Source organism: Pleurodeles waltl, chromosome 3_1, assembly GCF_031143425.1.
Source record: "Pleurodeles waltl isolate 20211129_DDA chromosome 3_1, aPleWal1.hap1.20221129, whole genome shotgun sequence".
NCBI lineage: Eukaryota > Metazoa > Chordata > Amphibia > Caudata > Salamandridae > Pleurodeles > Pleurodeles waltl.
Window position 1 is genome coordinate 990,151,945 of NC_090440.1, and position 27,607 is coordinate 990,179,551.

Here is a 27,607-nt window from a genome sequence, read left to right on the forward strand (position 1 = left end):
TGGAGGCCTAGGTCTGCCCTCAGTAGAACAATACTTATTAGCCTTACAACTGTCACAGCTAGTGAGTGTATACACTCCCAGATACACCAGACCCACCGCAATGGGTAGCCACAGAGAAACTCCTAAGAGGACAGTATACAAAGATGGGAGGGGTATACGCTGATTACCCCCCTTATCTAACCCCATCCTCACGGCTGCAAACACTGCATGGCGCAGAGCCCACGGAGCATGCTTGATGCCGCACGCGAAATGTTGGAGATGCATAGAACCCCATTGCGATTTACTTCATATCCTCTGTCACTGCCCGACGATACAGCCCTTATGGGAGGTGGTACGCCACTCCCTGATAGACTTCATACAGATACCAAGTCCGACTCTGCCATCACTTATTCTTTTACACGATACACGCCCGTATCCTTCCCTATCACAAGCACATAAAAGGTTACTTCATACGGCAATTGCCACAGCCAAAATATGCATACTCCGGCATTGGAGGTCCAGTATTGCCCCTACCCCGACAGAATGGATGACAGCCATGTTCCAAACTGCCACCCACGAGCGAGTAATCTATAACCTGCAGGATCAAGCGGTACTATTCGCGGAAGTCTGGTGCCCCTGCCTGACAAGACCATGAAGCAGCTGGCGGATGGTCAATGGTCAACGGCTGATGAGCATCAGCCGCCCTCTCGGAACCTTTCAGTTCCCTTTCCTCCCCCCTCCTGCTCTCCCCCTCTTCCCATTTATCTTCTCTCCCCTTTTCTCTCTTTTCCTTTTCTTCTACTCCCTAGATCTCCCGCCTTGACAAACGCTCTGGACCTCGGACAGAGCAACCAGACACCTCTCCTTGCCCTCTCATTCGACTAGTGTCTGATAACTTAACATATATAAGAAGAACCCATTCTTTAAACAAACCCATTTCAACTTGTATGCCCCCATGGACAACTTTGTTTTGTTCACTCCTTTCCTGGTGCTATCTTTCCTCAGGTGTTGGACCCTCTACTTCTACTCGGCCTCATATCATAACAATTTAGGTACATGTGCTACACTGTCCATTTCCATGCGAAAACTCACATTAGATGGGGAACAATGGAACAACTCACACTCTGGCCCTGTCAGTCTAGCTCCAGGGCCCTTGGCCCCCTTATTCACCTATTCATTTATTCATCTATCCACCCCTATCCACTGATCAATCCTCTCCCCAACCTTCTTCTCCTATCTCTTCCTTTACAAGACATCTCTATCTTTTTCTTACCCCATGATTAACCTCTCTCCTTGCTCCCCTCTCTCTTCTACATACTCTCTCTTAAAAGTCTATTCACAATCCTTCAACCAATTAGCCGGAACATCTGTTAGATTGTATAAGTTTATATTTCTATAATGGAACCACTTGCTGTAAAAAAATAAAAATGCTGTGAAAGTATATTTCTATATATTATGTATCACCCTATATTCTTAATAAAATAATTAAAACTAAAAAAAATAAAAAAAACACCAATCTAGCTCGATTCCAAAGAGGGCTGATACAGTCTTACACTATTTCTTGTACACAAGGACATTGCCAATGTGCTGTACACTTGCCATAGTGCAATGAAGCACTTTAAAAGCCTCACAGTTTTAAAGGGTGCTGCAGAAGCTCAGTATCTATGTTGCACTATAACCGCAAAAGCTCAAACATACTTGTAGAGCACTTGTGCCCCAGAGGCATCATACCTTTAATGTTCTATATCCATCAAACCCTGTCTCAGGTACAACTCGGACAGCCTCACGCTGCTCCTTTGCCTTGAGTACACAGCTGCTCTGTAGTTACATAGCACTTTACCAACGACAGCCTACAAAGTTTCAGACTTCACCTCTCCAGTGCACCAGGTAGTATTAAGGCTCTGCTTCCGTGGGCACCAGGGCTAACCAGATATTGTTTAGTCTCACACTTTAACAGTGTACCAGAGTTACTGCCAGACTTGTACATCCACGCTCAGATGGAATCTTATTGTCACCAGTGTCACTACCAGATATGTACACCCATGTGCACATGGAGTCTCACTGTCCCACAGCAAAAGTGATGTTGCCTGTGCAATGTATCTAAGCAAGCCAATGCCAAAACTAGAGAGACTCACTCTTCCAGGGAAATTGCTATGGTCTGTGCTGTGTAACATGACAAATGCATGCATTTTGCTGATTGGTAAAGCACTTATTGGAACCGAATGTTCACCAATATGAACTTGCACCCAAACAACCTGATGACTTTGCTCTGTGGGACAACCATACACCTACAAGCCACACTGTGAAATCTCACTTAGACGGACACATTTCATGCTCATATGGGCAATAGCATGAGTATTTTGAGATGGGTATCATGACGGTTACATTCTATCTCCACCAGAATTATTTAATCCACAGAGTGCACCCTATAATTATCACACACTCACCTCATCAATTACTTACGCACTTTCATAGGACAAAAAGCTCACAAATAAATGCATCTAGTTATTTCATCATGTGTGACTTACACAATGCACTCCTGCTCCTCCTCTGCCTGGAAGTGGTAGGTCCTATTGTCTAAAGATAGAGAGAGATGGACACAGATACATTTAGGATGAGTGGAATGGTTCACAAAGATTCAACAATTCCATGTGTCCTTGTATTACAGCGCACTTTTTAATACACATAGAAGTAGGAGGCAGAGAGATGGCCTGTGCCACTGGGCATGCACCAAAGGAGGCAGAATTGTCATCTCTTAAGTGGAAAGGTCCATACTGCAGATGGGTGTAAACTGGTTTTCAGCAGGACCGCCATCTTTTAAATCTACCACAGCACAAAATCACTGTCCAGTCTAAGAACTTCCCATCCACCACCACAATGCTTGCCTTGTACACCATACTTCTCTAGTAAAAGGTTAGAAGCACAAAGTTTTCAGTGGAAACTTTAACAGGACCAAATGCACTCCTTCCTTCAATCACAAGAATGTACTTGGTCGAATGTTACTAGTACTCCCGGTTTTATGGTATTTCGTTTTTTAACATTCCCATCTGTATTTATTCATGTTTATATTTTAGCCATTTTCTTGGTATTGATCCATTTTTATTTTGTGTAACAACAATAATGAAAATGTCACTTACCCAGTGTACATCTGTTCGTGGCATCAGTCGCAGTAGATTCGCATGTTCTGCAATAGCTCGCCATCTGGTGTTGGGCCGGAGTGTTACAAGTTGTTTTTCTTCGAAGAAGTCTTTCGAGTCACGGGACCGAGTGACTCCTCCTTTTGTCTCCATTGCGCATGGGCGTCGACTCCATCTTCGATTGTTTTTCCCCGCAGAGGGTGAGGTAGGAGTTGAATTGTAGTAATAGTGCCCATGCAATGGAGTGACTAAGTATGCACCTATTTAAGGTTGAGATGATACATATATAAATAATTGAAGGTAACTTCCAAACTGCTACAGGCTCCCGGGGAGGCGGGTGGGCACATGCGAATCTACTGCGACTGATGCCACGAACAGATGTACACTGGGTAAGTGACAATTTCAGTTCGATGGCATCTGTCGCTGTAGATACGCATGTTCTGCATAGACTAGTAAGCAGTTATTTCCCCAAAAGCGGTGGATCAGCCTGTAGGAGTGGAAGTAGTCTGAAATAATGTCCTTAATACGGCTTGACCTACTGTGGCTTGTTGTGCGGATAACACGTCTACACAGTAGTGCTTGGTGAATGTGTGAGGCGTAGACCATGTGGCTGCCTTACATATTTCTTGCATTGGGATGTTTCCTAGAAAGGCCATGGTAGCACCTTTCTTTCTGGTTGAGTGTGCCCTTGGTGTAATGGGCAGCTGTCGTTTAGCTTTAAGGTAGCAGATTTGGATGCATTTAACTATCCATCTGGCTATACCTTGTTTTGAAATTGGGTTTCCTGCGTGAGGTTTTTGAAATGCAATAAAGAGTTGTTTAGTCTTTCTGATGTTTTTTGTTCTGTCAATGTAATACATCAATGCTCTTTTGACATCTAATGTATGTAGTGCCCTTTCAGCTACGGTATCTGGCTGTGGAAAGAACACTGGAAGTTCCACTGTTTGATTTAGATGGAACGGTGAAATAACCTTTGGCAAAAATTTAGGATTGGTCCTTAGGACGACTTTATTTTTGTGTAGTTGTATAAAAGGTTCCTGTATAGTAAACGCCTGAATCTCGCTTACTCTTCTCAGGGAAGTAATGGCGATGAGAAATGCCACCTTCCAGGTTAGGAACTGTATGTCGCAGGAGTGCATGGGTTCAAAAGGTGGACCCATAAGTCTAGTTAGGACAACATTTAGGTTCCATGAAGGAACAGGTAGTGTTCTTGGTGGTATAATTCTCCTAAGGCCCTCCATGAATGCTTTAATGACTGGTATTTTATATAGGGAAGTTGAATAGGTAGTTTGCAGGTATGCAGATATTGCTGCAAGGTGAATCTTAATGGAAGAGAAAGCTAGGTTAGATTTTTGTAAGTGAAGCAAGTAACCCACTACATGTTCTGGAGTTGTGTGTAATGGTTGTATTTGATTAATATGGCAGTAGCAAACAAACCTCATCCATTTACTTGCATAGCAGTGCCTGGTGGATGGCCTTCTTGCTTGTTTTATGACTTCCATACATTCTTGGGTAAGTTGTAAGTGCCTGAATTCTAGGATTTCAGGAGCCAGATTGCTAGATTCAGCGATGCTGGATCTGGGTGTCTGATCTTTTGGTTGTGCTGTGTCAACAGATCTGGCCTGTTGGGCAATTTGATGCAGGGTACCACTGATAGGTCTAGCAGCGTTGTGTACCAGGGTTGCCTTGCCCAAGTTGGTGCTATCAATATGAGTTTGAGTTTGCTTTGACTGAGTTTGTTTACTAGGTAAGGAAGGGGAGGGAGAGGAGGAAAAGCGTAAGCAAATATCCCTGACCAGTTCATCCATAGGGCATTGCCTTGGGATTGTTTGTGTGGGTATCTGGATGCAAAGTTTTGGCATTTTGCGTTCTCCCTTGTCGCAAACAAGTCTATCTGAGGTGTTCCCCAGAGTTTGAAATAAGTGTTCAGAATTTGGGGGTGAATTTCCCATTCGTGGACCTGTTGGTGATCTCGAGAGAGATTGTCTGCGAGTTGATTTTGTATCCCTGGTATAAACTGTGCAATTAGGCGAATTTGGTTGTGAATTGCCCAATGCCAAATTTTTTGTGCTAGCAGGCTTAACTGCGTGGAGTGCGTCCCCCCCCTGCTTGTTTAGATAATACATTGTTGTCATGTTGTCTGTTTTGACGAGAATGTATTTGTGAACTATTATTGGTTGGAAAGCTTTTAGTGCTTGAAAAACTGCTAGAAGTTCTAGGTGATTGATATGCAGTTTTGTTTGATGTACGTTCCATTGTCCTTGTATGCTGTGTTGATCGAGGTGTGCTCCCCACCCTGTCATGGAAGCATCTGTTGTTATTACGTATTGTGGCACTGGGTCTTGGAAAGGCCGCCCCTTGTTTAAATTTATGTTGTTCCACCACAGAAGCGAGAGGTAAGTTTGGCGGTCTATTAACACCAGATCTAGAAGGTGACCCTGTGCTTGAGACCACTGTGATGCTAGGCATTGTTGTAAGGGCCTCATGTGCAGTCTTGCGTTTGGGACAATGGCTATGCATGATGACATCATGCCTAGGAGTTGTAATACCATCTTTGCCTGTATCTTTTGTGTTGGATACATGCGTTGTATGATGGTGTTGAAATTTTGAATTCTTTGTGGACTTGGAGTGGCTACTCCTTTTGATGTGTCTATTATGGCTCCCAGGTATTGTTGTACCTTGCGTGGCAGAATTTTGGATTTTGTGAAATTGACGGTGAACCCCAGTTTGAAGAGGGTTTGTATGATCTGATTTGTGTGATTTGAGCACTGTATGAACGAATGGGCCTTGATTAGCCAGTCGTCCAAATATGGGAACACATGTATTTGCTGCCTTCTTATGTGTGCAGCGACCACCGCTAGACATTTGGTAAAGACTCTTGGTGCGGTTGTTAATCCGAAAGGCAGTACCTTGAATTGGTAATGTATTCCTTTGAATACAAACCTTAGGTATTTCCTGTGCGATGGGTGTATTGGTATATGGAAATAAGCATCCTTGAGGTCTAAAGTTGCCATGTAGTCGTGTAGTTTTAGCAATGGCAATACTTCTTGTAGTGTGACCATGTGGAAGTGGTCTGATTTGATGAAAGTGTTCACTACTCTGAGGTCTAGGATTGGTCTCAGCGTTTTGTCCTTCTTTGGTATCAGAAAGTACAGTGAGTAAACTCCTGTGTTTAATTGTGTGTTTGGCACTAATTCGATTGCATTCTTTTGCAATAGTGCCTGCACTTCTATCTCCAGGAGATTGGAATGGTGTGTTGTTAAATTTTGTGCTTTTGGTGGTATGTTTGGAGGGAATTGTAGAAATTCTATGCAATAACCATGTTGGATAATTGCTAGAACCCAAGTGTCTGTAGTGATTTCCTCCCATGCTTTGTAATAATGACCTATTCTTCCCCCCACTGGTGTTGTGTGGAGGGGGTGAGTGACCTGTGAGTCATTGTTTAGCAGTAGGGGTTTTGGGGCTTTGAAATCTCCCTCTATTTCTAGGGAATTGGCCTCCTCTATATTGTCCCCGAAAACCTCCTCTATACTGTCCCTGGTAAGTGGACGGTGTTGCTTGTGAGGTGCTGGCTTGTGTGCTTTGACCCCGAAACCCCCCTCGAAAGGGCGTTTTACGGAATGTGCTGTAATTCCCTCTGCTCTGCGGGGAGTAGAGTGCGCCCATGGCTTTGGCAGTGTCCGTATCTTTTTTGAGTTTCTCAATCGCTGTGTCCACTTCTGGACCGAACAGTTCTTTTTCATTAAAAGGCATATTGAGAACTGCTTGTTGAATCTCTGGTTTAAATCCAGACGTTCGGAGCCATGCATGCCTTCTGATAGTTACAGATGTATTAATTGTCCGTGCAGCTGTATCTGCAGCGTCCATGGAGGAACGTATCTGGTTGTTGGAGATGGTCTGTCCCTCCTCAACCACTTGTTTTGCCCTATTTTGGAAGTCCTTGGGCAGATGTTCAATGAGATGTTGCATCTCGTCCCAGTGGGCTCTGTCATAGCGCGCAAGTAGTGCCTGGGAGTTCGCGATGCGCCACTGGTTTGCAGCTTGTGCTGCGACTCTTTTACCAGCTGCATCGAACTTGCGGCTTTCTTTATCTGGGGGTGGTGCATCTCCAGATGTGTGAGAGTTGGCCCTTTTCCTAGCTGCTCCTACAACAACAGAGTCTGGTGGCAGCTGTGTAGTGATGAAAACCGGGTCCGTAGGAGGCGGCTTATACTTTTTTTCCACCCTTGGTGTGATTGCCCTACTTTTGACCGGCTCCTTAAATGTCTTTTGCGTGCCGGAGCATACCAGGGAGCATAGGCAGGCTTTGGTATGAGCTGTGGGTGGAGGAGAGTGTGTTGAACAAGAAATCATCCTCGACCTGTTCTGAGTGGAGGCTTACGTTGTGATATTGTGCTGCTCTAGCCACCACCTGAGAGTACGCGGTGCTGTCTTCTGGTGGAGATGGCTTTGTAGGGTATGCCTCCGGGCTGTTATCTGACACTGGGGCGTCGTATAGGTCCCATGCGTCCTGATCTTGGTCACCCTGGCTCATGGTGGTGTGAGCTGGGGAGTGTGATGGAGTTTGTGCTGGTGAAACGTTAATCACGGGCGGAGGAGAGGGTGGTGGTGTAACTCTTTTCACCACTTTTGGTTGTGGTGCTTGTTCCGTCTGGAACTCCAACCTTCTCTTTCTCCTAATGGGGGGAAGGGTGCTTATTTTTCCTGTCCCCTGCTGAATGAAGATACGCTTTTGCGTATGGTCCACATCAGTTGCTTGTAGCTCTTCCTCAAACCTATGCTTTTGCATTTGGGAGGTTAGCGAGTGCTCTTCTGTATAAGAGCCTGAAGCTGGGTCGCTTGCAGTTTGTTTCGGCATCGAAACTTTGTCTGCGTGTTTTTTCGGCTCCGAGGTGACTTTTTTCCTTTTCGGGGCCGAAACCTCTCGGCGTCGATCTGTTTCGGTGCCGCTGTCTCGGCGTCGAGCCGTGTCCACACCGGCATCTCGGTGTCGAGGCTTGTCTCCAGCACTTTCTCGGTCCCGAGAAGGCTGCGTGCCGGTGTCTCGACCGGAGTCGGACGATCTCGGCACTGTTTGGGCCTTTTTCGGTGCCGACGGTCGGTCACCGAATTTATGGGTCGAGCCATGGCCTGGTGGCAGTGGCGTCCCCTGGGCCTTGTAAATGTTTCTTTGTGTGGTTTTCGACGTCTTACTCACGGTTTGTGTATCGTCGAATCCTTCGGAGTCTGAGTCTTGGATCGAGAAGGTACCTTCTTCTTCCTGTTCCTCGAACTCCCGTTGGGCTGTCGGTGCGGACGCCATTTGAAGTCTTCTGGCTCGACGGTCTCGGAGTGTTTTTCGGGACCGGAACGCACGACAGGCCATTGCAGGTGTCTTCGCTGTGCTCAGGTGACAGGCACAGGTTGCAGACCAAGTGTTGGTCTGTGTAGGGGTATTTATTGTGGCATTTGGGGCAGAAACGGAACGGGGTCCGTTCCATCGGCGTTCTTCAGCACGCGGTCGGGCCGACCAGGCCCCGACGGAGGATCGAAAAACTACCCCGAAGGGCACCGGAGCTCTTCGATCTTCGATGCGGTGTGTAATCTAAGTACGCCGATCCCGAACGCAACAATACCGACGAAAATCTTCCGAAATTAGCTAATTTTCCGTTCCGAAACTCGGAGCGACAGGAACACGTCCGAACCCGATGGCGGAAAAAAAACAATCGAAGATGGAGTCGACGCCCATGCGCAATGGAGACAAAAGGAGGAGTCACTCGGTCCCGTGACTCGAAAGACTTCTTCGAAGAAAAACAACTTGTAACACTCCGGCCCAACACCAGATGGCGAGCTATTGCAGAACATGCGTATCTACAGCGACAGATGCCATCGAACATGGAGTTTCAATATGGTATATTTCCACATTTATTTAACTGGTAAAGTTACACTCATGCTTTGATGCCTATCACATTTTAGCAAATTAGCAGCTACAATACAGAAAAACACTGCACTCACAGGTAAACATTAGCATTATATATAAATATATGTTAACGAATGCCTGTATTTAAGGATACCTCATCCTGTTTTCTTTTAATTTATGTTATCTAACTGCTCATCTGCTGGTCTGGAATTCATGAAGGACAGCATGGAGAGTCACTCACAAGAAGCACTATCTTTTATATTTTTCTACTTTGAAAAATAAATACTAACCGGAGACACATTGTTTTCAGTCGCTATTCTTTTGTAAAAATCAGTAAAAACAGAAACTGGGAGCCTTAAATGTTACTGATTGATAATGCAGACCTTTCCAATACATCTTTGCATATTTACGAACAACTGCCATAAAGTGAACAAAAGGCAAAATAAATCCAACTGCTGGGATGGGAATGTGCTCTGGCCCCTGCAGCCCCTGCCCTCAATGTACGGCTGCATGTGAAACTGGTATCTTGATCTTTATTTTGGCACAACCGTCAAACAAAGATAGTGCATGCACAGAGACCTAGGCTTGTCTATGGTAAGCTAGGTCCGGAAACTGGGCTGTGACCTGGAGAGGCGCAGAAACAGTGCATTTATGGTTGAGAATAGAATAGCACATAAAGCAGTGGTTACAGCAAAGAGTGTTTTGTTAATCTGTAGTGTGACCAAACTCTTTTTCTAGATCAGTGAGGGTGTGGTCTACTTACCTCTCTCATGTAAAGTTTTGTATTTTATTGAAAGCTAGAACTTTGCACAGTCATTTCAGGTGCACATTAAGTATGTGAATGGGCAGTGAATGGGACGTGCATGCACGAAAGTAGGAATCTATGTGCTGTATGAGTCTTAGTACTGGGGTCAGTGGGATCCATTTTGGATGTACCTCGTTTAGCATGGTATGAAATGAAGGATGAATCAGCTTCCTCAGACAGCGGAGGTGTACTACCTGCATTCCTGTGGCTGGGCGGTGGAGACCCAGACATTGAGGAGAAGCAGGAAGTAGACAGAGCTTCCCTCAGAAATTCAATGAGGGCCTTGTTAGCAAAGTGCTGCTGATTAGTTATTCCTGAGCACTGCTAGTTGATAAATGGTAAGGAGTGTGCCTGGCCCACAAGTAGGAGAGACAGTCCAAGAGGAGAATCCACAGAAAGGGGATTCCCAGCAGGAGGAGCACTCACAGAAAGTGGACTATCCCAGACAGCACTGGTAGGAGGAAATAGTGACACATAGGGATCCATCGGTCTCTCTTCACAGTTCCTGTATGAGGTGCATTAGGAATTTCAAAGCTCAAGTACCACTGTGTTACCTGGCAGTTCATCAAGGGTTCAAAAAGCAGGTGTTGCTGATGTCTGAGAGAGTGAAGCTGTATCACTGCCAAAGCAGGAAGCCTTGATTGACCAAGAGGCCACAACTACTGAAGACACACACCTCTGCGACTGCCTAGGCCTGAAAAAGCTGAACACCTGTCTGCAACTGGCCAGGAAAGCTGCACAGCTCAATATGAGTGTAGCACACAAACCTACAACTGAGATAAGGGTCCCAGCTACTAGTTTGGACTGATGAGGGGATGGAATAGATGTATTTGGACAGATGCTCCTTTTCACGAAGTAAGTACAGGGGCATTCAAATTACTTTGTAAAACTACCAGTCCTTTGATATGGGGCAGAGCTTAAACAAGGAAGGTTTTTCTTTCGATCTTGAAAAGCTATATTGTCTTTCCCTGAAAGTTTTTGATGTTAGCTATATCGTGAACGAAAGTGCGGTGTCTGGAATTCTTTGATTGCGACTCAGCTTGGGGATATGAGCCCCATTCATTGGCACCATTATGTATAGGCTCTTCATAATCTTTCTCTCACCTCTAATATTAATATGGTTCCTAATAGATAAGGGGTCTAACCTTTCAAATTAATTGAGGGTATCACCTATGGCAGGTGGCCTGCAACATGTAATACCTCCTCTCTAAGTAGTTCTGTCCCTCTTTTAGGGTGTGACTATAAAGGGCGTTGCCCATATCATGGACCAAGAAACAAGAGACTCTCAAATTTAGGGTAAGATTGGAAGGATGGACTCTAGATTAAAATAGTCCATCTCATATATTCCCTAATAGTGGATTATAGGCTTCCTAAATTAGAAGGGTCTAGTGTATGAATTGGGCCACTTTGTGTCACATTTTGTAGTGTGCATCCTCACGTGTGGACACTGGGCTTTTATGCAGGTTGTTTTTTATGAAACCAAGGACATGACAAATGTGAATTTCTGTGCTATATTCCTACAGGTGTCCTGTGAAGCATTAACCTTATGAAAGGTAGGACTTTATGCTGGTGAGTCCCTGCACAATGTCTTGTAGGGTGAACTAGAGATGTATAGTTAGGTGAATAGGAATCCTTGGCCCTGATGAATGCCCGAGACCCTCAGGGGCTTATAAAAATGGGCAGAAACATGTTGGCTTGAACAGGTGACACTAAACATTATTATTGTGGGTTAACCGTATGCTTTTAACAATACATATGTCCCCCACTAATAAAGGAAATACCCTGGGTAAAAACAAGGTATTTTTATGTGCCTGGATCCTGGTCTTTTTATCCAGAAAATATTTATCAAGAACTCTCCTCTGCTCAAAGGCGACAGACGGTTGAGTCCGCCCTGTGGCATTGATCCCACCAGGGTGGAGACTAGAAGCCAAGGATGAAGTATGACACTATTATGTGTATGAGGCTTCTACTTCCATAAATGGAAATGACCTTAGTGAGGACGCGTGAGTTTAGGAATTAACCTTAATAGGTGTTATGGTGTGACGGAACTCAGAAGGTGACTTCCCTATAGAAGCAGACTAATTTTTTGTAATATGTCTAGAACAGGGGTGCTGTGACTGCTCGTTTATGCTCCCATCCTCTCCAACTGTTGTGTTTGGAGAGCACACATACCTACTGCCACAATTTCATCCCACGAACATTGCCCCAAAGAGAGGCTGGCACTGCGCTCCCAAAGGTGAAGAGCTGCCACCATAAAGTCAGGAATAAGAACTATATACCGTTTTGACAGCTACAACTACAATGTTAACCAACAGGCAAACACAGGGTGTAGCCTGCACCTGAGACAAGAGACTAACATGCACAGAAAAGTATGCTGTGTACCGTTGACACTTTTATTGTTGGGGGAATTTTTTTTTTTAACTGGATTGGACTTTTGACCATTGAGAGTATTTTAGGTTATCTGCACATGATCATTGCTTTAGCCTTTAGTGTGTTGGGGACTGTAAACCCAGGGCTCCCAATCCTAGCAGTGAGAGAACACACCGGAAAAGGAGATTATAGTGCCTCCCTGCCTAAGGTGACTGAAATTACAATGATTTGTCGCATTCCCAGTGAATGTTGTATTATGGAGTTTTGCTATGAGATTGAATTACTTATTTTTCACATAAAAGAATAGCACTAGGCTGGACAATATGTTATAATGTCTGCTGGTTGACCGTTGAGGGCTAAGCTCTTCCCAGTATACTCCCTCTCTCAGAAGACTGTGGCTGCTGACCGTCCCTATCCTGACAGTCAAGTGCAGAATGGGTTGCACTTAACCCAGTTTGCAGTTCCTAAGTAGGAGGGACCCCAGGACACTAGTGGAAAACAACCTCAGCCACCACAGTTGGGACCCAGTAGCATCTGTCTGTCATGTGGCACCCCAAACGGAGTTGGACACTGACAAAATAGTCAGTAGTCTACAGAGTTACAGGAATATGCTGGGAAACGCTTAATTATTATTTTTACAGAAATGCTGGGGTGACCTGAACCTTCATCGAGAAAATCAGGGAATACAGTTCCAAGAACTGTCAAAGAGGCAAGAAGGTGGCTTCTCTTGGTTTAAGGGAGTTATGGAGATGGGATCCTCAACATCATTCTCCAACAACTTACGTGTGACAAGGTCAAAGCACTTCTTGTCCTCAGGGTGCGGACGCACCTGACAAGTGAGTAAGTTCAGCTTCACGGGGGGTCGGTTTATCTGTGGCAAAAGAGAAATGAACAGGTGGACCATTAATAGAGAAAGAGCCTTGGATTATTTTACTGCATGCATTTTAGTGGTGTGAGCAGAGTAAACAGAAGGTGAGAAGAAAGAGTTTTCTTAGGGTGTCTGAGCAGTGGCATATATTAAGAGGTATGTGAACAAGATTTGGACAAGTGAAAATTGTTGGGTGCATTATGATGATGGGAGCAAAAGCAGGAATCTGGGGAAAGGGTTCAAACAGGGGTAGCAAAGTAGACATCCATACATAGCTCAACAAAGCACCGTTTTGAGGTCAGGCCATTCAGGGCACTTATACACAGTAATCTACCTACTATTCCAGCCAAGGAGATGGATGCTAAACAAAAGCAGAAAAAAAATTAAACACTGGCGAAATTTTGAGGGAAATAAGAGGCCAGCCACTATGTGGCAGAATATTCACAGCAGAGACTTCATCATCAATTCAAAACAAGGAGGCAACTGTAGTTTTCTTTCAGTACTGGTACGAATGCTGGAGGAACAATGGCCACAGACAACATAAGCCCAGGTTCAGAGGGCTGCAGAGCCCCTGTGGTCAAACCAAGCTAAAAAAGATGCTGGGTTCTTTCTGTAAACTCAACAGATGTATTATATAAGCTAAGATTAAAGAACCCCTCCAGCCTCTCAGTTCCTTTGGACATACATGGGACACTCGCTAAAGCCCACCCAGTACTTGAAATTTTCTCAAGTGCAACCATACACAGAGGCCTGGGTATGAGCCACCAGAGCTGGGTGTGCCTAAACCAGGCACACATCTATCAGAGTTATCAATTTTAGGCTGAAAAAGATGACTAAGAATTGCAATGTCTTATCAGAATGTATTTGTGTACCTTCAGTGACATTGGTAGCAGCCAAAAGATGCAGGCTACAGAGGGATGCAAGCATTTGCGAGCAGGAAAAGAAAGCACTTCAGAAGGCCATACTGAAGCAAATGGGTGGATTCTGGCACTTTAAAACTGGTAGTTCTGTGGCAAATGGACTGCTGGTTATATATTTCTGGCGGCGGATCTGAATATCTGCCACCAGAAACCCTGTTTTCCCCAGTCTCGACGGGAACCATGGATCTGGCAGAAGGGGAATTTGCGAAATTCTGGTGGCTGCCCTACAGCCCCAGTTCCTAAATAAGACCCTTAAATAAGTTCCAACAGCCATCAGCACATATTAATGTTGATTCTCAATCAAAATGCTTTGCTTAGCAAGCATCAGCAATGATAACTGATAGTATTCAAAGCGGCTGTTCATCCTCGCAAAGATGGTGCAGACAATTCTGCCTCAGAACAGGAAATGCTCAGTGTTGAGATAGAGAAAGACCCCCTTCATGGCTCTGTACCGTGAGTGCCCCTACCTCGCTCCACCTTTGCAAGCACTGTGGACTTTCCACCCCTTCCTTGGCACACACGACAATCATGCATTTGTGCTAGGATACTTTTTGTGTCACAAAGAGCAACCTACAGTGGAGTTCTGTGGTCTAGAGGGGCACCATATGCACCCTCATTACCAAACGTGACTAAGGTCAGCATGCCAGGCTGTAGTGAGCTGACAGTGGTGGCACTGATAATGATGCTAGCAGCAAAGCAGGAGTTTTCACTTATTCCTGCCAGGAACAGCTGTGTACTGACCTTGCCTATCTATTCAATTTGGGCTGCCAATTCCTGTAACCAGTCCTTCATCAATCCATGTAGGACAAAGACGTCTCTTGTGTATCTCTTACGACTGCCTAGAATACGTATAATGAACATGTGTGATACATGCAGCCATAGCTCACAGAAATCAATTCAGTGTTTTCAACATCCAAATGGTACATGAGAGTGGGGGTTGGAGAGAGCCCAGACTGCAGAATCAGACTGTAGAGCTCTTCAAGGAACATTCCAGGAATCATCTGTACTGAATCACTGTTGAATGTGAAAGAGAAGAGTCAGAGGGCCACTTTGAAGGTTAGGGAATTCTCCATGCTCTTTCCTGGCCCATTATTCAAAGGAATGTTCTACCCCTTATTTCTGTACCCTTGTTTTTGGTCTCTTCTGTCAGAATCTTCCAGCTACGCCACACCCTCCTGCTAGCACCTTGCTGGAGTGTGGTTGTACCAGTCTGAGTGAAGTAAGCAAAAGGGTGAGAACTGGTCTCAAGACTGACAGTTGGAACACACAACTACTGTCTGCAACTCTGGTATAAAGATGTGGCAGCAACTTCCAGCCAGTGTGTCAAGATTTCTCTATGTGGGCTTTCCACAAGAGTGGTGACTGAGAAACTCTGTATGCTCGATGGTTGAGGTATTTACTGTCAACTTCTCTTGCGAGGTTCTAGACCAGTAATCTGGGAACCTCAACCAAGACTACCAGGAGTGGTGCCCGAGCCCTGCTCTGAGGAAGAGAGTGGACTGACTGCTAGGGAGGGGCATTAGAGGTTCTCGTTATTTAGAGATTAGCTGCTAAGGAAAGGGCCATGAAGGAACCCAACCAGGAAGGACCCACACTTCTGTGCATACTTTCTTTGAATGGTGGACTTTGTGAATGGGCCCAAGGAAGCACCAAAGCTTCAAGAATCACAAGGTGGGAGCAATGCAACTCCACAGCAGCTGCTTCAACTGGTGTCAGTGCTGCCTAAGTTTACTTCGATTCACCACTCTGGTGCTGCAGATGCCTTCTGCACAGACGTTGGGTGGACCACTGGGGAGTCACTGCCTTCTGTGGGCAGTTCCCTGCACACACAGGTAATAATGCCACCACACTGCCTAACAAAGAGTGCAACCATTGACTGTGATAAGGATGATCAAATGTGTAAGGAAATGCCTCCTTGGCATGGTTACCCCCTGACTTTTTGCCTTTGCTGATGCCAAGTTATGATTTGAAAGTGTGCTGAGGCCTGCTAACCAGGCCCCAGCACCAGTGTTCTTTCCCTAAACCTGTACCTTTGTCTCCAAAATTGGCACACCCTGGCATCCAGGTAAGTCCCTTGTAACTGGTACACCTGGTACCAAGGGCCCTGATGCCAGGAAAGGTCTCCAAGGGCTGCAGCATGTCTTATGCCACCCTGGGGACCTCTCACTCAGCACATGCACACTGCTTGCCAGCTTGTGTGTGCTGGTGGGGAGAAAATGACTAAGTCGACATGGCACTCCCCTCAGAGTGCCATGCCAACCTCACACTGCCTAGGGCATAGATATGTCACCCCTCTAGCAGGCCTTACAGCCCTAAGGCAGGGTGCACTATACCACAGGTGAGGGCATAGGTGCATGAGCACTATGCCTCTACAGTGGCTAAACAAAACCTTAGACATTGTAAGTGCAGGGTAGCCATAAGAGCATAATGGCTACACTGAAAACTGGGAAGTTTGGTATCAAACTTCTCAGCACAATAAATGCACACTGATGCCAGTGTACATTTTATTGTGAAATACACCCAGAGGGCATCTTAGAGATGCCCCCTGAAAACATACCCAACTTCCAGTGTGGGCTGACTAGTCTTGCCAGCCTGCCACACACCAGACATGTTGCTGGCCACATGGGGAGAGTGCCTTTGTCACTCTGTGGCTAGTAACAAAGCCTGTACTGGGTGGAGGTGCTTCTCACCTCCCCCTGCAGGAACTGTAACACCTGGCTGTGAGCCTCAAAGGCTCACCCCCTTTGTTACAGCGCCACGGGGCATCCCAGCTAGTGGAGATGCCCGCCCCCTCCGGCCACGGCCCCACTTTTGGCGGCAAGGCTGGAGGAGATAATGAGAAAAACAAGGAGGAGTCACTGGGCAGTCAGGACAACCCCTAAGGTGTCCTGAGCTGAGGTGACTCTGACTTTTAGAAGTCCTCCATCTTGTAGATGGAGGATTCCCCCAATAGGATTAGGGATGTGCCCCCCTCCCCTCAGGGAGGAGGCACAAAGAGGGTGTAGCCACCCTCAGGCCTAGTACCCATTAGCTACTAACCCCCCAGACCTAAACACACCCCTAAATTGAGTATTTAGGGGCCCCCAGAACCAAGCAAGATAGATTCCTGCAACCTGAAGACAAAGAAGGACTGCTGACCTGAAGCCCTGCAGAGAAGACGGAGACACCAACTGCTTTGGCCCCAGACCTACCGGCCTGTCTCCCCACTTCAAGAAAAACTGCAACAGCGACGCGTCCCTCAGGGTCCAGCGACCTCTGAAGCCTCAGAGGACTACCCTGCATCTAAAAGGACCAAGAACTCCCGGTGACAGCGGCCCTGTTCCACAAAGATTGAAACTTGCAACAAAGAAACAACTTTTAAAGGACTCCACGTTTCCCGCCGGAAGTGTGAGACTTTCCACTCTGTAACCGACGCCCCCGGCTCGACCTGCGGAGAAACAACACTACAGGGAGGACTCCCCGGCGACTGCGAGCCCGTGAGTAGCCAGAGTTGACCCCCCTGAACCCCCACAGCGACGCCTGCAGAGGGAATCCAGAGGCTCCCCCTGACCGCGACTGCCTGCTTCAAAGAACCTGACGCCTGGTAAAGACACTGCACCCGCAGCCCCCAGGACCTGAAGGATCCGACTTCCAGTGCAGAAGCGACCCCCAGGTGGCCCTCTCCCTTGCCCAGGTGGTGGCTACCCCGAGGAGCCCCCCCCTTGCCTGCATCGCTGAAGAGACCCCTTGGTCTCCCATTGAAACCTATTGAGAACCCAACGCGTGTTTGCACACTGCACCCGGCCGCCCCCGTGCTGCTGAGGGTGTACTTTCTGTGTGGACTTGTGTCCCCCCCGGTGCCCTACAAAACCCCCCTGGTCTGCCCTCCGAAGACGTGGGTACTTACCTGCTGGCAGACTGGAACCGGGGCACCCCCTTCTCCATTGAAGCCTATGCGTTTTGGGCACCACTTTGACCTCTGCACCTGACCGGCCCTGAGCTGCTGGTGTGGTAACTTTGGGGTTGCCCTGAACCCCCAACGGTGGGCTATCTTGGACCCAACTTTGAACCCTGTAAGTGCTTTACTTACCTGAAAAACTAACAAATACTTACCTCCCCCATGAACTGTTGAATTTTGCAGTGTCCAATTTTAAAATAGCTTATTGCCATTTTTGCCAAAACTGTACATGATATTGTGTTGATTCAAAGTTCCTAAGATACCTGAGTGAAGTACCTTTCATTTGAAGTATTACTTGTAAATCTTGAACCTGTGGTTCTTAAAATAAACTAAGAAAATATATTTTTCTATATAAAAACCTATTGGCCTGGAATTGTCTTTGAGTGTGTGTTCCTCATTTATTGCCTGTGTGTGTACAACAAATGCTTATCACTACCCTCTGATAAGCCTACTGCTCGACCACACTACCACAAAATAGAGCATTAGAATTATCTCTTTTTGCCACTATCTTACCTCTAAGGGGAACCCTTGGACTCTGTGCATGCTATTTCTTACTTTGAAATAGTACATACAGAGTCAACTTCCTACAAAATGGACATGGTACTGTACAGTATGAGAGAAAAGCAGGGGTGTGACCAAGCCCATATCTAAAAGGAGAGAGTAATCACAAGTCCTTTTCCAGACAGACCAGTCTTCCCACAGTTTGGCAGCGTTCTCAACCGCCCCACCCAAGAAGAATTATAACATCTATTTGGAGTTATTGCACATTAGGTATCTTAAAGAGGTCGTTCCACCACGAACGGCCTAAACAGTGTCACCAGTAAATGCTGAGCACTTCAAATAATTTTTTACTTTCTGACATAATATATACTGAATTACACTGTGTGTGATTCAGTAAAGTACTTCTTTTTCAAAGATTATGCGCTAGTGCAACACTGACTTAACTTGTGCTGGTCAGATTGTTGAGTTTGGAGTCTCTAACCCCACAACATCTCCCTGAGTAAGCTTTGAACTGCATAAATGTGCATCCATGAGGGTCACCTCCTGAAGGGGTGTACTCGGTACTAAACAGTAAGCTGAAGCCCCAGGACACCAGTGGCAAAAGGCTCAAATTGTCATAGTCCAAATCTAGTAATACCTGAACGTTTTGGAACTCCTGGAAAAGTTCTGAAATTCAGCTACGCTTACAGATTTGGCCCCTGAAAATATTTTCTACTTAAGTCCAAGAGACCTACTTTAGAAATATTGGTTAGAGAATGTGACGTTTTACAAACTGTGCTGTACTTATCTTAATATAAAGCAAAAGCAGCAATTAACTTTATCAAGGAGCCAACCCACACTAGGCAACAGGAGATGGATACAAACATTCACTGCTGTATTTCACATTTAACGGTAGTCAGAAAAAAGTTTTAGCAAGGAGATTTAAGAGTCGATGACGGCAGTGTAATTATACAACAACGTAGGATCAGATCTCAAATAACTAACGAGGAATGAGTAATAATTTAGGAAGAAGGAACGATTCAGGAAAATTAGTCAATAAAACGGCCCCCAGGAAAAACATCACAAGAAACATCAGCCAGGAAACCTCTTGGCAGTGGCAACTATATATCTGTTACTAAACTTCGAGTTGTTAATAATATTCTGAATATAACGACACACTAAAACTACTGAAAAGTTCACCGCAGGCAGCTATGAAACCTATGGTAACTGACTGCAGGAGATTTCTCATTACCGCAAACATCTTTAAATTCTTCTGGGGTCTTGGAAAGAATACTGATGCAGCACATCATGGTCCTCGACTCTAATGACTCTCAGTCCATCTGTAACCGCACATTTTTTATCTTGCCGATTACCTATATGGCCCTGAATTAACTTCTGTCTGTATCCAGCTCACTATTTATCTGGTCACTGACAGCTTGTTTACTCTGGCAACAATCGGCGAGCTTCTCTTGTTGACTTTGGCTGGTCTTCCTAGCCGACATACTTTTGGATTTGACTGTCAATAATCTCTAGATAACTATCTCTCAGGCCCAAGATTGGCTTCCCACTGGACCCTGCTGACTACTTTTCAACACCATGGGCTGACATTCTGCGGGTTATCTGTAGTGCATGTGGTTGAAAATTCAAGTGCTTGGGTTAGAGTTTGTCGGGGTGATGCAGGTGCATTTCAGAGTTCTCAGGGTCACACAGTCTAAACAGGATTCACAGCAACATCTGTTTAGTTTATTGTTATGGCAAATTAATTTCTTCTGGGGTTTTGTTGTTTATCTGTATGAAAGGTCTCAGTATGCCAGCTATTGTGCAGAATTTTCTGTATCAGCAAAAGCTCAATAGTTCTGCTGTTCCATAATGGGAATGCTGGAGGTGATGGTAATGGGAAGCAGAAAGCTAGTCTGTTAGGGTTTGGAGGTAGAGAGAGGAGGAGTGGAAAGCTGAAGAGAAAATAATGGAAGGCAAGCATACTCAGTCTTTATGCAGGCCACCGTGAGTTTACTGGGGCTACTCTCAATCTTATCCTGAGAGAGGCTCCAAGATCCTGAAGACCAGAAAGGGCGTCTCAGTTAACCAAACTCCCTTCCTTTCTTTCTTCCTAAGTGAGAATGTTGCTGGATGGATGTAAATATTGGCCAGATGAAGTGCTAGGAGTCTGCAGTTTAGCACCACTGAAGAAATGTGTTTCCCTGTTGCAATGATTGCAATTAACTGACACTGAGTTCCATACTAGTGATCTAGTCTTCGAGCTGTGAAATTCAAATGCCTCGAGTGGTAATAAACAAATCTATGTTTAACACCCAGTGAAGAAGTGAATATTACTCATTTCTTATTAACTGTGCACTGCTTACATAATTACTGTAAAGATGCGTGTACCCATCTTGCACAGTGACGTACCAGAAGAATGACTTTAGTTTACTCAAAATGGAAGTACAAAATATCCCACATGGCAATTACAGTAATGACAGACATACGTCTTTATTCTTGGAGTTTCAAAGAGGTCAGATAAAATGAAAGGCTGAGACCCTCCCCATCTTATTCTGAACGCATAGTGTCAGGTAGTTGAACAGGAAGTACTTTTCACATTTTACGTAGGCAGCAAGGCGGTAGCAGCAGTAGTTAAGGGCTAGAGGTTTAGGTGATATACCGCTATGTTCTAGCACATCTAGATTATATTCAACATGGCACCATTGCAGTCTAAAGGGGTTCAGTCCATATTAACAGCAAGATTCTTTTTAGAACAATTAGTGACTTCCTGGAGGATCTATATGTTGAATTTCTGTTTGTCCCTCTGGCTGGCTCCCGTAACAGTGAACACAGTATCTGTCACCTGCTGCTGGTCTCACTTACCGTGCTGTGGGAGATTGTGAGATATCCATACTTCACTCCACATTTTCTCTTCTGCCACACCTTTCGGATTCTGGTGTATGTACAAAGTAGAAAGGATCAGATGCAATAATTCATTGAGAAATAGGGTGAAGAAAAGGCAGAGATTGTTAGGGGAACATTGAATAAAGGAACAAGGAGTAGAAAGATTAAAAGGACCGGTGTGACAAACGGTACAGGGAGAATAGCAGTATGAGAGAAAGGCATGGTAGAGTGATAAGATGAAGGATTTTTTTTACAGGTTTAAAACAGCAAGTCTGGTTGAAGGGGGGAGAAAGGTAGGGAGATATTGATATCACGGTGAGGATTGAAAGTGGAAGAAAGTGTAAACCTAGGGTAGACAAGATAGTAGGCAAAGAGAGTGAAACAGGCAACAAGCAAAAACACAACACATGATATAGACAGGGATATGTAGCAAAACTATCCATAAATTGTCAAGAAGAGCAAAGGAGAAGATGGCCTGGGAGGGATCGACAGAGAGAGAAGGAGAGGAAGTCTGCTTGCAGGAAGAAAGCTCAGTATGGAGGGACTGGAAAAATGACAAGGCAGAGGAAAGAATGGGAAAGAGGGCATAAGAGGAAAAACGAAGAGCACGGGAGGTACATTAAGAGTAAAAATATAACAAAAAATATGGCACTGCTACATCATACATATTACAAGCTGATAAGAATTTTAATGATTTTCGTATTATTATTCATCAGAAATGCCCACGGTTTACTGCTCCTTAATCAAACTTACTGTGTAGAGCAAATTTAATACGCAAGGACATCCTGCGCAGATAATGAAACAATTAATCATCTGAAAATTAATCCAATACCAGAGCTTCCAATTTGCACAGAGCAAACTATATGAAGAACTGAACTCCCTTCAAGCCTTACAATTAGGAACACTGTGGACAAAACATTCTATTGTCAGACACATAACTAGAATATGGCTAGGAAAGAGCAATAACAGAAGCTACTGTGTTTGGATGCTGCTGCCATTGGGTATAAACTGTGCAACAACAGCCTACAGCTTCAAACAGCATGTGGTAGCAATATCCACTATCAAACTAACATTACCCATCAAAGTGAGACTTATCACAAGACTTCATACTATCTGTATGGAATTCAATAAGGGGCTCAAAGCTTTGTGCCCAAGGGCCTGATTTAGAGTTTGGCGGAGGGAGTTATTCCATCACAAACGTGACGGACATCCCCTCCACTGTATTACTATCCCATTTCAGCCTATTGAGATTGTAATAAGGCAAACGGTATATCTGTCACCTCTGTGACGAGTAACCCCTCCGCCAAACTCTAAATCAGGCCCCAAGACTATTGCAACCACACAATATTGGGGGTGCGTGGCTTGGCAAGTTGGCCGCCTGGTAGTTTTTTGCCAGAGCTCCTACCAGCACGACAATCATCTGGCAAAAATCCTTCCATTATCTGCCCCAAATTACAAGCATCTCGGCAGTGCGGCCGTTCCCCACTCACCGCCCTGTCAATACGAGAGTTCCCACCTGCTGCCGAGAATAGGGCTGTCTGAGGCCCACACACGTGGAGACTAAACTCAGAGGATGGGCCAACAAGGCCGGAACCAGACCCTGATATCGTAGATGGGCCTGAAGCCCGTGACTGAGGAGCCCCCGGGGCTTGCTGCCAGCATTATGGAGGGGTGGTCACATGCTAGCGGGACGCTGGGGCCCCGTGACGGGTTTGGAGGTGTGGCGCTGATTGGGGTGGACTGAGCAATGCCCGGGCCCGGCTATAGCTACGAGGATTTGCGACCGTGGATGATTCTGCAGACTGCGAAAGTTTGTGCTGCCCGAACTGTCCTTGCTGGTGGCGAGACAGACACGGAGCCCTGATCGGACCCCAGGACCTGGATTCCTCACCACCTAAATGGGGGGGCCTGAGGACCAGAAGGGCTGAGTAGGACCAGCGACACTGGAAGGTAGGATCTCAGACACTGGCCTCGGAGGAAAAGTGGAAATACTGCGCTACAGGCCTAGGACGGCGGGTCCCGACAATGAGGGATGCAATACATGACACTGCAACTATGAGCAGTGCTACCGGGGGCCAGTGTTGGAAACGTCACCTGGTGGACCCCCAGAACCCCTGAAGCCTGTTGGTGAGTTGTGACTCAGAACAGCAGCAAAGCAAGGGAGGCAATGGGCCAGTGAGCAGGCCCTGAGTGAAATATTTTGCCTTTAAGTAGTGGAGGGAGCCCGTTGTACCTGGCAGCCGGCAGTTTATCAATAAGCATTGGAGTGCACAGGTGGAGGAACTGAATTGGTCTCCAGGGCTCCGGGTGAAACTTGGTAGGAGTGTGCTGCAGTGCCTGGGGGGGTGAACGACACAGCGGACAACTAGCCGGTTCCACGGTTGGTAGAGCCCGGAGCCATGCCCAGAGGAACAGGCATACCTAGAACAGCCTCGACTACGGAGATCTGGAACCGGGGGTTAGTGCCCCAGGGGGTCCATGGTGAGTGCCCACTGAGAGATGCACAGGGGACAAGAACCCAGAGTACTCATTAGTGCCCTTACTCTCACTTTGAGGCCATAATGGGGAGAGATAAGCCTGCGAGAAATGTACAGACCAAAAAAATTGATAACTATGCACGCCCGTTGCCACGGGAGGGTGCAGTAGGAAAGCATACCAAACAAGCGCACCCAGAGGACTCAGGGTCCACTATGATGGCAGATGTAATGGCCGAAATAAAGGGGTTCCAGACAGCTCATTCTCATGAACATTGACATAGTGGGCATTTAGCTGGGCCTGCTAAGTGCAGACTTCAGAAAAATCTTGTGGAAAGTCCCTGAGGCAGAGAGGCACATTATAGAGCTCCAACAAGAAGTGGCAACCCTAAAGAAAACGGTGCCTATGCTCCAAAAGCTAAAGGCTCACCTGGATGATAGAATGTAGACATGGAAGGGCATTCCAGGAGGAACAATGTCCGATTTGTAGACTTTCCGAGAAGGCAGAGGGGCAGTGAGCAGAACTGTTTCTTGAAGACTGGATCATGACACCTCTGAACCCCAGATAGCTCTCTAATGTTTTCACCACCGAACGGGCCCACAGTGCACTGGCACCAGTGCCTAGACTGGGGGCACCACCCCGTGCCCGCCTGTTTCATTTTCAAGACAGGGACACAATACTGCAGGATGTGAGGTTTCATGGGGACCCCCAGTACAGAAACAGGAACATCATGATCTTCCCGGAATATACCCGATGGGTCCAGGACCTCCGTAGGGATTACATGATGACTAATAAACGCCTCTGGGACAAAGGCATCCGCTACAGCCTCATGTTTCACATACAATTTAGAGTACATTACGATGGTAGGGTGCTTTTCCTTCCTACCCGGAGGAAGCCAACGACTACTGGACACTCTGGGCAGTGTTCCACGCAAACAACTGTCCAACAACAGGGAGGGTGGGAGCACCAGCTGCCCGAGGAGTATGAGGTCTCATAGGCACTCGGCAGACTCAGGTCAACGTTCGGGCATCTGCCAAATGGGGAAAATCCTTGCGTGTCCAGACAGAACTCTGAAGGACTAGAACATTGTGCTGGACACTCTTTAAATCACCTCTCTTCCACCTTTCCTCTGCACTCCAGCTCTCCTTTCGACGTACACCTCCACTCTCTCTTTCTTTACATTTCTGTCTTCCAATCTCTAGCTCTATCTGGCTCTAAAACCTCACTTTACACTGTATCCCTCGATTTCTACCTATATCCTCATTTTTCAATCTCTCAGTATCTTTGTGTCTAGCTACTTCACCGTTCTCCCTTTAACTCATGTATTTTTCAACTTTACCTATCTCTATACCTGCAAGGGTGTAGCTTGGTTGTTGATATTGGGAGGGAGGGCATGAGCTTCAGAATTTCCAACAACCATGCTGGCATCTCATGCTGAAATATATTACAAGAGAAGCAGTGCAGAAGGGAAGTTTAAGGGGTGGTGGAAGAGGGCTTGAGTGCAGATTGTGAGGAGTACTTAAAACACAATATTTTGTTAACGAACCAATATACTTTACGAACTGTATAACAGAGATATGAGGAAGTGTGTGTGTGTGTGTGTGAGTGTAAGAGAGAGCGAGAGAGAAAGAGAGAGAGAGATCGACTGATCCCAGGTGAAATTGACTAACTCCTCACCATACCTGACAGAAAACACCTAACTATTTATTAAAGAATAGATTGTTTAGGGGGGTGTAGCTCCCCCCCCATGAAGCTTGAAGCTACACCCTCTAAACCCCTCTACACCCCTCTAAAACTCTACCTCCCTTCTCCCTCACCTTCACCTCTCTCACTATACCGTTCTCTGTATTGCTCTGTCCTTTTTCGAACCCCAGCCTTCCATGTTGCTCCTACTTATCAGTCAGAGGTGACCCTTTAGTAGGAGACGTCTACCCATAGAGGAAAGACAAGGTAAGGGAAGAGAATTAGGGGGCATTTATCAGATTGCATCTGATGGACAGGTGACAATCCTCAGAGCAGCAGTTTGCTTTACACTGTCGCAGTGAGACTGCCCTCAATGAGGGTTCATTTCTTTGTGATTATGGAGGGTCCCGCTGAGAGCAGACTCAGTCTATTCTCTCCGTGGGATCATCCGGAGCAGGGGAAGTGGCGCGGGGGGACAGTGATTGGCTGTGGGGTACGTGGGGGAGGGAGTAAGAGGAGATATAAGTAGGGGGTGGGAGTAAGGGGAGATATAAGTAGGGGGTGGGGAAAGGGGACCGGCTTCTTCCGCGCCAGCTCGCTCGTTGGGAGGTCCTCAGGGAGAGTAGGTAGAAGGCGCTTTATACTCAGTATGGCTCAAGGCCATGATGCAGCCGCTGTAAGTGCCGCACTTCGCCTTATAGGCGAAGCTGGCAGCGCGGATCTACTCAGGCCTGGCGTCCTACACCAGGCCTGGGTAGGAATGTCACGCCCTATGCGCGTGGCGTCTGGGGGCGTGGCGGCCGCAATCGCAGCCTGCACATCGCTCGAAAGGCCCAAAAAGCAGTGCTTTGTTGGGGGGAAAGGACGAGGCGCAACCCCCTCTTCTACTTCTGTTTTACAGGCATCAACGGCGGTTGGCACGTCACAAGGGACGGTGCGGAAAGAAGACCGAGGGCGACAAGTCCCGATGGCACCCCATAGGGCTTTGCCCAGAGTTCAGGGTAAACGAGAATGGTGGTCGGTATGGGGTAGTGGGCAGGCTATGACTGTGTCAAAGACGCACAAGTCCATTGGGGTAGGTGATCATTCCGTTCAAGAGACAGCGGTGTCAAGTGCGACACAAGTGGGCGAAGGTAAGACATGGGCATATCACAAGCGCCTGGTGTGGGGAAAAGTGCAAGCACAACGCCGGAAGAAAAAGACGGTGAGGATAAAGTGGAAGGGCATAAGAAAAGGCTTCCTTGTCTCGGATTGGCAATGCCGTTGGGTTTGCATGTGGCGGACAAGACGAAGGCTCGGATTTGGACACATGAGTATTATGATGTTTTTAAGCTCTTGCCCAGGGAAATTCAAGCAAAGGAAGGATCCAAGGAAGAGGAATGGGAGTTAGCTAGGTGACCCTGGGTGCCGGTTGCTATGGATAATTGGACTTCTGCCTTTTTGATATATGCTAGCATATATTGTGAGAAGTTTCCTGACATGGCCATAGCACTCTTAAAATATATGGACATTATTAGAAAGACCCAGATGCATTTTGGGGGTTTTGCCTGGCACAATTATGATGAGGAGTTTCGGGCGAGGGTTAGTGTCAATCCGGACAAAGCCTGGGGGGACGTGGACTCAGAGCTTTGGATGCAGTGGATGGCGTCTTCACAGTCAGCGGCCTCCACTCATACTGCGAGTGGGCTTCCGGTACTTTATAATCCCTTTCAGTCCCGTCCCACCTTGGCCGGGGATGGGACAGCGACCACAGAGACCTACCTCAGGGGCATGCTGGAATTTTAATAAAGGCTTTTGTTCCAGACACCCGTGCAAATTCAAGCACGAGTGCTCCAAATGCGGGGGGAAGCACCAGGTCACTCAATGTTTTTCCCTCAATAGCCCAGCGGAACAGTGGATGGCGACTAGGGAAAGAGGGACGCAAGGCGCTCCTGGGCCAAAGTGCGCCTACGCTAATTAAGCTAGAGGTATTGCGCCCATGGCTGCGCATGTACCCTGACAGGGACATAGTGAACAAGCTGGAATGGGGTTTTCTGGAGCGGTTTTGGATAGGTTATCAAGGTCCGAGACACAAGAGATGGGCAGACAATTTTAGGTCTGCCAAAGACATGTCTTTGGTGGTAGCACACGAATTGAGAAAAGAAGTTGCGGTAGGTAGGACTGCGGGCTCC

The 27,607-nt window shown here is 46.5% G+C and overlaps 1 protein-coding gene across 1 annotated transcript in view; it reads right to left on the reverse strand.

The window, feature by feature from the left end:
• ASAP3 (ArfGAP with SH3 domain, ankyrin repeat and PH domain 3) overlaps nucleotides 1–27,607 on the reverse strand; it is a 303,602-nt gene that overhangs the window by 96,640 nt on the left and 179,355 nt on the right. Inside the window, exons 11-13 of the mRNA XM_069224120.1 lie at nucleotides 21,258–21,327; nucleotides 12,974–13,061; nucleotides 2,508–2,556 (exon numbers count right to left, since the gene is read on the reverse strand). Of these exons, the coding sequence (XP_069080221.1) occupies nucleotides 2,508–2,556; nucleotides 12,974–13,061; nucleotides 21,258–21,327 (207 nt within the window). The remainder of the gene's footprint in view (nucleotides 1–2,507; nucleotides 2,557–12,973; nucleotides 13,062–21,257; nucleotides 21,328–27,607) is intronic.